At 37.3% G+C, this 12,232-nt stretch overlaps 1 protein-coding gene across 2 annotated transcripts in view; it reads left to right on the top strand.

The window, feature by feature from the left end:
• Snca (synuclein alpha) overlaps window positions 1-11,817 on the top strand; it is a 102,431-nt gene extending 90,614 nt beyond the window's left edge. For both annotated transcript variants that reach the window (XM_085690882.1, XM_048416048.3), the window contains exons 5-6: window positions 10,129-10,212; window positions 11,232-11,817. In XM_085690882.1, coding sequence (XP_085547008.1) covers window positions 10,129-10,212; window positions 11,232-11,264 — 117 coding nt within the window. In that variant the 3' untranslated portion in view covers window positions 11,265-11,817. The remainder of the gene's footprint in view (window positions 1-10,128; window positions 10,213-11,231) is intronic.
• Window positions 11,818-12,232: the final 415 nt, after the last annotated feature.

Below are 12,232 nucleotides of genomic sequence, written 5' to 3'. Positions count from 1 at the left end.
TCTTTGCCTGCTGGCCTTTGGGAGGCTGGATCTAAGAAACCAGGTGGAACACAAACTCATGATGACTTTACCTTGTATGAAGTGGCCGCGTTTAGCCTGGCAGTGGGCATCGTCCTCCGACTGTAGCTCTAGGCCACCCTTTTTGGACTCCCTCTCTCTGGGGCCGTCCCAGACTCCAAACAGGGGATGGGGTGGGAGGCGCCCCCTCTCCCTTCCAATACTCTCTACTCAGCTGCCCAAGCTTGGGGAGTGTTCTGAACCTGAATACCAGCCTAGAGGCGGAGTCCCTGGTTCATCTTCCCCACATCCTGGCACCAGCAGCTGAAGGCTCAAGATCATGCCTCCTCCACCAGCTTGCAACCCTATCAGGATCATGAAACGTGAGGCTAGCTTGGAATAGGTACTGTTGCTGCTCAGGAAGTCCTATCTTAAAGTCAGGTGTAGCTAGGGATTACCACTAGTGGAACAAAAGTGCTGGTTGCTGGTTGTCATCACCTGAAAGTGAGGGCAAGCCAGAGTTAAGGGGTCAAAGAACAGCACTGTCGCCCCACAAGAGTGCCTGCAGTCGCTCGGTCGCTACCCATAATCTTGGAGATGTGTACATGGTCGTCACAAAAGTGTGCGTGCAGCTGCTACTCACAGTCTTGGAGATGTGTCCATTGTCCTTACACAACACTCGGTCTGTGGGAAACTGTGAGTTCCTGTTGCATAGTCAATAAAAGGCGATCTAAAAAAACCAAATTAGGAAAGATCCAAGAGCAGTGGATTGACTTACTGAGAATTTAATAATGTAAGTAATCTAGAAATAATGGATTCTTTAAAAGTAATTAAGAGACTACAAAGAAACACTTAGTGCCTTATTATAAGGAAAGGAAAAAGAACATCAGTTGTGATGAGGAGCTTCCCTTTCTTTTCGGATCCTGTGTGAATAAATAAGCCAACTAAATATAGTGACTAAATGTGGCATCTGCCCAGTGGGCTTACTGAAGATCGTTATACCTGATTGTAATAATCAAAGTGGACGTAATGCAGGGGCTTAAGAGAGATTAGCATCTTCAGGGCTCAGTCAAGCTTTGTTCCTTGTCCAGCATGGGAGAAGGAAGCCACTCAATGATTATAATTCAAACTAGTCTGGAGGTTTAGTGTCAGGACCTCTGACAAAATAGCTACCACAAATTCAGAAAATAATGTTTCCTGAGTAGGGTTCTTCATTAGAAGATACTTGTTCATTGTCCTCTAGGCTTAAATAAATAAATAAATAAATAAATAAATAAATAAAATTATAAAGCTAAGCTATCTGAATTTGTCCTTGGCAAAACATCAAACACACACACTCAATTTCCTTTGCACTCGTCTGAGACTCTTATTCCTGTGACGGATAGCAACAAAACAAACTTTAATTAATACCAGATAGTTAAGGTATTTAATAAAATGTTTTACATTTTCAGAAATTAATTATGCCTTGTTCATGGAGACTGGCTTAATGTTTTATTGTGAAGATTTTATTTACAAGAGATTTCATAATAGTACAACATATTAATTAACAGGGTGAGCTTTAGAACAAGGATGCAATATTTCTAAGGTCTTTGGAATATGTCCAGACCCCGGTGAAGCACCAAGAAAGGTCTGTTTAATACTGTTGCTCATTAATAAATAAGATGGACAAGAAAACATTTTAGTAACATTTTCTTTCACTATATTAATTTATTATTTTTGTGAGCAAGCAAGTCTCACTATATATATGAAACTTACTCTGTTGCCCAGGCTGGGCTGAAATCCTTGGAAATTCTGTTTTAATTCTCGAAGCACTGGTATTACAGGTGCGGATCACCATGCTGGGTTTCAGTTACCACCTAAGGAGTCCCCTTACCCATCAACTTTCTTTTATTTTTTTTAAAAGAATGTTTAGTATTTATTTGATCAAGTCTTTTATATTTATATTCAAAAAAGTCCTTTAGAAATCATTGTAATGAGAACATCAAGCATTCCCAGAATTGGAGAGAATATCCTATTTCAATTCAGCAGTTATTACACTATGCTGTATTCCCTTTCCCCCTTTTGCCTTTCTTCTTATTTCTCTCTGCCCCCCCATTTCTTTCTGTTATGGTTTGGATACTAAATGTTTCCTACAGGCTTGTATGCTTGACCCTTTGGTCCCCAGCTGGTGTTACTATTGGGAAAAACATGAAACCTTTTGGACATGAAGTCTAGATGACAAAACACAGGGTCACAGGGACAGTATTTATGATTATAGGCTGGCTCTGAGTCTAGCCTGAGTTATTGCTTCCTAATCTGCCAAGACTTAAGCAAGCAAACCTACACTCCTGATCTTGTGAACATAGCTCCTGACTTCCTCACCACAATGGATTGTACTTTCTCCAAACTGTGAGACAAAAGAAGTCCTTTCTTCCTTGAATGACTTCTTTCGCAGACACCCTACCACATTTCTGGCATGTACTGGTTAAAAGTTCCTTTTTTACACTAATCTGTTCAGACATGGTTAGACATTTCCAGAACAAGTCTAAGTTAAAATAAAAATAAAACAAATAAACAAACAAAAAACAAAAACAGGGAAAGGGAGAGTGGTGAATGCCACCAATGTGACAATATTTAATTATGAGAGAAGTTTCAAGTCCTTCTGAAGTAGTTTGATATGATTAGTGAGGCACTAGCTCCTTCGTGCCTCTGGTCCCATGGAGACATTGCATAGCACAGTCAGTCTGAGAGGCAGGGGCCCAGTGAGGAACTTGTCTTTCTAGACCTTAGGCTTGTTAGATTTTCCGTGGTCTCTGCTCAAATTCCTGCTACAGCTTGATAAGGAAGACACAACGTTGTTTTGTTCTTTGAGGTTTCTTGATTTTATTCTTGCTGATGTCTAAGCTTCCATGGTCTGCTTCAGAACCCCGTAACTCCTGTCCATCCTTTGCAGCTTGTTTTTCCAGAAGAGTTTCCTTCCAGGCAAGGATATCTATTCTATGTATGTATGTATGTATGTATGTATGTATGTATGTATGTATGTATGTATCTATCTATCTATCTATCTATCTATCTATCTATCTATCTATCTATCTATAAGATAGATAGAATGTCTGTTATTTGTTTGATTAAAACAAACATCTATGCCTTGGCTTGTTCAAGTCTTAATACTTCCTATTTTTTTTTTCCTCTAAGATCTTCAGCATTCTCCAAGGTCACCAAAAATAAAAACAGTAATCCTGTTTCATAATTGCAGCAAAGTCTACCTTTATCATTCAGTTGTGGGTTTTAGGACCTGCTTTTGAAGACCAGTACACTTGCAAAGAGAATGTGGCTAGCTGATTCTGTGTGCACCGCACAGCCAGTCTGCCTCAGCTCAGCCTCGACTCAGTCTACATGAACTCTGATGATGTCCTATGCCAGGCCAAACCAGGGGCTTATCGTTATGAATCCAATCCATACAAGTTTAAACTAATAGTACAAATCTCAAGTAAATATTTAAATATATAGAATAATACTTTACCTCAACAGTCCCCAAACATGAAAAAATACAGTTTATTCTCAGGATTCCATTGTGTGTTAAGATTTTCAAGCAGGTCATATTCAAATAGCAGGAATGAAAGCTGGCAGTTGCTGCCATGCTGTGCAGTCTCATTAGCTGAGTCAGCTAATGACATGGTTGTGCACTCAATATGGCATGCCCTACACTGCTTACCGAAGAAAATGTGGATTAAGATAGCAGCCTACCTCCTGGAAACCCTACTTAAAATAGCTTTTACACAGATACCTACTTAGTGTGTCAAGTGTTTTATGCAACTGGTTTTCAATAATTAATAAAAAGCATTTACAAAGATTCCTCAAGCATGTTTACTATATTATCTTGTTATTTCCTCTGCTCCCATACCTTTTAAAACAATGAGGTAAACAGATGTTCATCTTTTCTCTATACTGTTCTATCTGTCTGAGAGGATTGCTGAGACTAAATTAGTGTGCCAGAAGAAAAAGTGAGAAATGAGCTATCGGCCTTCCAATGTAGAACATGCCCATGTTCAATGAGAACATGACTATATATTGTCTCTATGTAGGATTAGAATCTCCACAAATGTCCCTTAACTTGATAAATTTACATTCATAATCTCAAAACCCTTTTTGTAGGTGTGAGCTCCGGGCAGTGTGTTTGCGACATGGCTTGCCAGTGCTTCCCAACTTGACTATTTCCACATGACACATGTAGTTGATGGTATAACAATTGACTGAGATTTCATTGAGAAAATCTGGTTAAATGTAATAAGTGAGGGCAGATTAGTCACTATGCTAGTAAATTAGCCTTTCAGATGAATCAGGAACCACAGATCTTCAGTCAGCTTTTTGTTTTATCCTTTGTTGTTCTTGTTAAAATCGGAATATACTTGTGTTTTCGTTAATTTAATAGTAGTAGATATCAAGGTCAGGGAAAAAACTCAAACACTGAACTCTATAGTTGCATTTTATGTGTTTATTAATATAGGATGCATGCATGTGGATAGGAGTTTTTCTCTGCCTGGTTATGTACAAGTTAAAAGACAACCCAAGGGTATTGTTTTTCAGGGGCCAGGAAGACAAAGACCTTGGCAAAGAGACTTGGAGCTCACTGAGTAGACTAGGTTGACTGCTCAATGAGCTCCAGAGATCAGCTTCTCACAGCCTCATCTCCTGCCCACCCCTAACCTCCCTTGTACCCTACCCAGAGGTTACAAGCACAAGCTACTCGACTTAGACCTTCATGTTTAGAAAGGGGAAATTTACTGATTGAGTCATTTCCTCCTAGTCTCATGCTCTTTTCATATGAAACAAAGGCCTTCCAAGCTCTAAATTGTTGATCGTGGTAAACATCTATGCCTTGTCAAAACTGACAGCAAAAATAGCTGAATCCATGTAATGTACCGTATACTTATTTTTGAACAAGTTTTTCGTTCTTGCAACTTCACTTTTTAATGTGTACATAAAATGCATGGTTCTTTGTTGACTCCCCATCAGAGCCTTTACCTGTTGAGAGGAGTGGATGGGAGGTAGGGAGGAAGCAAGAGGTAGTTGGAGGAGAGGTGGGAGGGAAAACTGTGGTTGCCATGTAAAATGAAATAAAAAAAAATAAATTGGAAAAATAAAAAAAAACATGGCTATTTGTCTTAGCAAAATTTGCTTTTTAATTTATATGTATGTGGGCTTCCCTATATAAGAAGTGGAGTATATAGTTATATACACCTTTTTCAATTAAATTTGACTATTTTATACACACACACACACACACTCACACATACACACACACCCCTCCTAATTACTCTTTCTCTGTTTTTTTTTTCTACTTATTTCTGTCTCCTCCCATTTAAGACTTACTCCTGCCATGACCACGAGCCCCTCTCTCATCGAAGCATTTAGATTTTGTTTTAAGACCGAGTTGGTTTAATCAGGCCTGTTTAGCTGGAATTGTCCGTTAGTATATAGTGGAATCATTTGTGGGTATAAAACTAAAGGCAGCAATTTACCCTTTCCCAAAACTAATTAGTACATAGTTCAGCAGTGAGAGGTCAGGTCATCTGAGCCCTTCTTGTAGCTAAGCCTAACTGTTGACAGTCTCATTTCTATGCATATTCAGAGCAGGCACCAGCAGCTTCTATGAGTTCATGACTGAAATTTCTTTGTCTTGCCAAGGAAATAGCTTATCACTGCCCTTTGCTTTTTCTTCTGGCTCTTTCTGTCACCATTTCTTCAATGACCACTGATCTTTAAAACAGATGATATAAATATATTATTGAAGGTCAATCACAGTGCCATTTGTAGCCATAGGTCTCTATATTCACCACTGTACACTGGAAAAAGAGGCTTCTGTGATTAAGGCCAAAAGTAGCATTTGTTTAAGAGCATAAATATAAATATTTAGAGGCAACTTGATACAAGGTCAATTTGCTAAACAACACTATTCAGTATTCCCCAAGGAGCTATGATATCTCCTACCAAGATTTTATTTTTTTTTTCATGTTTATAACACTAGACATGCATTTTTTCATTTGGAGTAAGACTAATTCAACCAGAGAGCAAGTGGTTACCTCCCAAACAGCAGTGCCACTATTGTGCTTGGAAGACTGGACTCATATATCATAGAATAAAAAAAAGATGTCATTTTACTTCCAGTATCTTGCATAGCACCTTCTAAGACCATGAAATCTAGCCAGCAGGGAGGAGTCTTCAGCTCAGATCCAGTTTGACTTCCCCCAGTACTGCGTCCAAGGTGTTTAGTGTATTTAGGAATAGAGTATTACCTACTTGTGGCAGACAGCAAAGAAGAGTGGAAAGAGCTGGTGTTGTTGGAATTTTTTATGGTGTCTCTATGTTCAACAACTCATAAGAAAACATCCTGCCCTTGACATTTGATGTTTGGTTTAATAGCCCATGGCTTCTGAAAGAAATTTTGTTTAGTCATATATATATATATATATATATATATATATATATATGTATGTATATGTATGTATATGTATATATGTATATATGCTATTTTCATCTGAAACAGAGTTCTGGTTGTATTTCATATTAGAAACATTTAACAAACTAATACATGTGCTTATTAACCTTTACCTTATAATTTCAAATTTCTTTCTTTAAATTTTTTCCTTTGTCCGATGACTGATGCTTACTCATCTTTATGATATGCTGCTTCCTTTATTTGTGGGCTGATTAACATTGCCTGGCATTATATAAAATAGTGGTTATATCCAAAACCTATCTTAGTATAAAAGCAGTGGGGCAATATCTCGATCTGCCACTTTTAGTGTTATAGATTTAGATGACAGATAATTGATTAACCCTTACCATTGAAAATATCACTATGTATTGTATGTATGTATGTATGTTTGTATGTATATACACTCTATATGCATTCTTCAGAAACTGCAACTGTTCATTACCCTCTGATTTTGAAGTCAGAACATCTTTTATTTTATAATATTCACATTGACAGGCTGGTAGCAAGTATATTGTTCTGTTCTTATACTAAATGTCACTGTGTAGGTTACAAATGATTGCTTACAGTGGACAGTAATTTTCAAGATTAGTTGGAAATCCTTGTCAGTTCTGGTCATAACTTCTTCCTTCTGTGCATAATCCATGTTTTCTATGTTGTTACTTTGCTACCAAGAATTGTCCTATTCAGAATCTTCTGTGACACACTTTAGTGAAGTGTGCGAGCTAAGAGCAAGTAAGATGTAAGGTATACATGGGAGCCAGGTAGGATGCAAGCTATACATGGGGGAGACAGTTAGGGTACAGGCTATGCATTGGGGCATGAGGGCCAGGTAGGATGGAAGTTATGTATAGGAATACCAGGAAGGACAAAAGAAATATACTAGAAACTAGGAATATGCAAGATTTGCATGGGGATCAGGTAGGTTGCAAGCCACATATTGGAGGCCAGGCTTGTTGGAAACATTCATTAAGGGCTAGGAGGATTCAAGCTATGTAGTAACGGCCAGATAGGATACAACCTAGGCATGGAGTCCAGGTGGGAGGAAAGCTGTGCATTTAAGGCATCATAAAATGCAGGATGAGTATTAAGGGTCAGATAGGATGCAAGACATACATTAAGGGCCAGGAAGTAAGTGTGTTATTCATTACAGGTCCAGATAGGATACAAGCTATGCATGAGGATCCAGGTGGTACTGCAGCATAGATCTCTCTGAAAAAGAGGAGGCACAATATAAAATATCCTTGTCACAAGATTTTGATAATGGCTGCAGTAAAAGTGGCAGATATTTGAATGTCTTTTGCATGGCCACTTCATCTGTACCAATACCTTGCTCTATCTTTGCCCTTTGGCTGTTGTTTAACACATTCAGGTGATTCATCAGAGTGTTTTATAAAGACATTCTTGCTTTTAATTTAAACAAATACTTTGTTTTGTTCTTTGGGGAGGGTATTTATTTATACCACAAAAGATGTAATACTCCCTTGAAGAATATTCACAGATAAACTATGGAAACATGTCTGTGACTTTACTTTTATTATAGAAATTATGGTTCCTTAATGATTTCTGAAACCTTTGCCTACAAACATTTTTGAATGTCTTAAAAAAATTTTAAAAAATCTGCGATGATAATTACTCATGAATTTGTGAAATATGGTATTACCTTTGAATTTTACTCAATCAATTTTAGTACAAGAAAAATTATACTCAGAAACATATAAACTATATTTTAAAATTATAACTCATCATTTTCATTTACAATTTGGTTGATATTATATTTAAAATTAGCAAGGATGGGTTTTAATTTATTGTAGTACATGACAACATCCAGTTGTTTCCTGACTGAACTTCAAAGTGAAAACGGTTACCCTTTCATAGATGGGGACAGTCACATCCAATGATGCCCTCCCTCTTCTCTTACTCATGCAGGGTCACTTCTTTTATGGGAGTCAGCAGTCCCCAAGATTGGCCTGCATTTGTCTCATCCAGTTTATAACATAAATCTCACAGATTACATTAAAAATGCACAGAGCTGGTGGTTCATCATATTTTCTTTATATTGACTGTCTCTAAAAAGCATTTGCATATCAATCGGAGGGGTCGATGATATTAGTTGCTTCTTCAAGTTGTATACAAGAAAAAGATCTCTCTGCTTCTTCTATTACTAAAACTAGTTGATGCTGAGGAGTAGTATGGGAAACATGTCCAAGGTCACAAAAGATTGATAACTGAACAACAAAAACTTGGATTTTTATATCACAGTATTTTGTATTGTGATATACACACATTTTGAAGTGAAGTGTTTTGGGAATGGTTTGTATTTTATTTAACTTATAAACAAATTGGACACTCTGGGTTTATAAGTGGAGATTGGTGATGTCTGTAAAGCAGGAAAAGATGATATATAAGCTATTCTTTCCAACTGCCAAAAACATGGTCTTCAGAGTCTGATGTTACTTCACTGTCAGCCATTGTCTCTTCCCTACCATATTGGCCTTGTCATGTCTATGATAAAAGCAGTGGGAGTTAACATTTACACTAGAAAATAATCCACGCAAACTGAACATTCTTTGACATCTTCAAGTGAGCCCGTTTAGACTCTGGTTGCATTTCTACTCATTGAATTTTACTGAACTCTTTAATTTAATAATTGCTTTGCTGGAACAAATGGGAAGGAGCAAAAGATTTTTGATGGAGAATACAAATAAACTGCATCGCGATGGACTGAATGTTAGGGTGTCTGCATTTATAGAGAGATAATCTGAAAAATTGCTTTAATCATGTCTTTTGCTTTATAACTACAATTATGAATAATTTCAGACTTTGTGTTTTAGAAGAGAACTTATTTCCTTGCCAGCATTTAAAAATGATTTGTTGGGGCTGGAGATATGGCTCAGTAGTTAAAAACACAGGTTCTTTTTCCAGGGGCCCCAGTCCTAGCACCCATATGAAGGATCAAAGCTGTCTGTATAGCTCTAGTTCCAAGGAATATGATGCTTTCTTCTTGCCTCTATGAGTACCAGGACTGTACACAGTGAACATAAATGCATGCAGGGTAAATACCCATACACATAAAGTAAAATAAAAATAATTCTTAAGTAAATTATAAACCATATATACTTAACCCTATAAAATTTAGGGTAAAATAAATAATAATTTGTCTCTATATATTTATTTTACTGTTTTGGACCTTTTCAACTTTTGCATTAAAATGCTACATGGGTTCTCTCCAAAAATGCTGTCCTGATAAGCTTTATACCATAGCCAAGTTCTCATTATTAGAAAATTAACATATGTTTTTTATAATAATTTTGAATACATCACCATTATTTTGTTCATTATCATCCATTGATTATTAGCCATTGTGTTACTATCTATCACATTGTTCTTATGGAGAGAATTTGTGGACTTTAGCTTTGACAACTTCCTAGTCACCTGGGTAAAAGCCTAGTACTCTTCAGATTGGTAACCCATGTTTGCATTTTTTCCATAGGTGTGGTACCATTAGAATTTCATCAGTAGTATTAAAGTGTGGAACTCTGACAATATTCCACTGAACATCCCATAGATGTGTTAGATATAATGTTTTTCAAACTATGTTTCAGTAGCTATAAATGATATTTCATTGTGCTTTTCACTTCTCTCTTTGACTGTAGGGTGAAGAAGGATACCCACAAGAAGGAATTCTGGAAGACATGCCTGTGGATCCTAGCAGTGAGGCTTATGAAATGCCTTCAGAGGTAAATGATATATATACAGAAAACTAAGAAAAATAGTTGAGGTATTTAATTTAGGTCATACCGATAAGTATCATCAAAACCCTGTGGCTATCAGATCTCCCCCATATTAGGGTCTGAGTAGTTCAATCAAGAAAAGATTTCAGAGGAACTGATTTTGATCTGTTTGGGAGAGCATTGGAGATATTATAGATTAAAATGAGAAGAGAATATTCTAGCAAAGAGACTACCAGAAACAAAGGCACATGGAAGTATCTGAGGAACAATGAGTGTACATTTATTAATCAGGCTTAGAAAACAGAAAAATGACAGATTAAAATGGAAGACATAATTAGGGTTATGAAAAAAACTATAGAGCACCAAAATAACTTTGTCAGTTAAGTTTATATTTGTTTAAAAGAAGACAAGACAAAACAAAACAAAAGCAGGCGTTTGAAGATAAGTTTAGTTTAACAGCAGAATTTTGATATAATTGGAATTATTCTTGAGGAAGGACACCTAATCTAGCTAGTTAAGCCTACTGTTGCTGTAAGTGTTTGTCCACATTTGGCCAGAAGGCTTGGGTTTTAGAATAAGGTAAAGGAATCATTAAAGCTTTCCATGAAGTGGAGTTTCCTAGTGGGAGAGAGAAATGCACCTTATCTCTAAGCATTGTCACTTCTGAGAACAAGAGTCTCTGAGCTCAGGAAGAAGTTCCATGCAGATGATCTTGGTGCTCACAGCTTGTAGTTCTCAATGAAGGAAACAAATCCAGAAGCCCGGGTAATTTACACTGTCGGACAGACCACAAATCAAATAACACACCTGGAATTAGGCCTAGTACGCTAACCCTGACAACTCCCCTAACTTATAGATGACACGTATGAAAAAGAAAACAAATAAATGTGTGTGACAGAAATGTTCCAAACACTGTTCTGAGGGTTTTATCTGAGTGGGATGTGGGCTCTTCTCTTGTGTGAAGTAGACTCTTGATAGCTGTCACTTTCACAGACAGGTCATTCTCTCTTTCTCTCTGATGATAGGAAGGATACCAAGACTATGAGCCCGAAGCCTAAGAGGGCCTTGAGTCCCAATGTCCTGAGATCTGCCGGCCACTGTTCCATGGCGTACAAGTGCTCAGTTCCAATGTGCCCATTCATGATGTTTTCTCAAAGCTGTGCAGTGTGTTTCAAAGTCTTCCATCAGCAGTGATTGACGTCCTGTACCTGCCCCTCAGCATCCCGGTGCTTCCCTCTCACTACAGTGAATACATGGTAGCAGGGTCCTGTGTGCTGTGGATCTCGTGGCTTCAAACCTAAAATGTTAGAAGAAAATTAAAACACCTAAGTGACTACCACTTATTTCTAAACCTTCACTATTTTTGTTGCTGTTCTTGAGAAGTTGTGACTTGCTATCTTATAAGAGTTTTAGGTGTCCTTAATGATTCTTTCTGTCTAAGAATGATGTATTGTGAAATTTGTTAATAATATATTTTAAAATATGTGAGCATGAAACTATGCACCTATAAATATTAATTATGAATTTTACAGTTTTGTGATGTGTTTTATTAACTTGTGTTTGTACAAAGCTGGTGAAAACTAAAATAAATATCATCTCATTGCAAAATTACTTTTTTCCATGTCACTTTAGTAATAAAATCATGCTTAGCTGGGTCATGAAACTGGAAATGACAACTGACAGAAAGAACCTGAACTTAAAGTCTTAAACACGGTCTTTAAAAATTGAGAGGAGTGAGAGATGGAACATTGACCTGTTGGAGGAGTTCCTCAGTGTAGCTGCCCAGAGCCAGGTCTGATCAATGCAGCCAGCACTCAGAGCAGCACACACACACACACACACACACACACACACACACACACACACACACACATGCCCTTGCTAGAAAATAGTGACGTACACCTCGTACACTTATAATCTCTTCAGAGCCAGGAGGATCATGCATTTGAGACACTGTCTCAAGAAACATATATACAGATACTTTCTGCTTTGAGTTACTTAAAAACTTGTGGTTATGTGAACCATA

This window comes from Myodes glareolus, chromosome 6 (genome assembly GCF_982192425.1).
Source record: "Myodes glareolus chromosome 6, mMyoGla1.1, whole genome shotgun sequence".
Classification (NCBI taxonomy): domain Eukaryota; kingdom Metazoa; phylum Chordata; class Mammalia; order Rodentia; family Cricetidae; genus Myodes; species Myodes glareolus.
The sequence above is the reverse complement of the archived record's forward strand: the minus strand, read 5'-3'. Positions and strand labels throughout refer to the sequence as shown.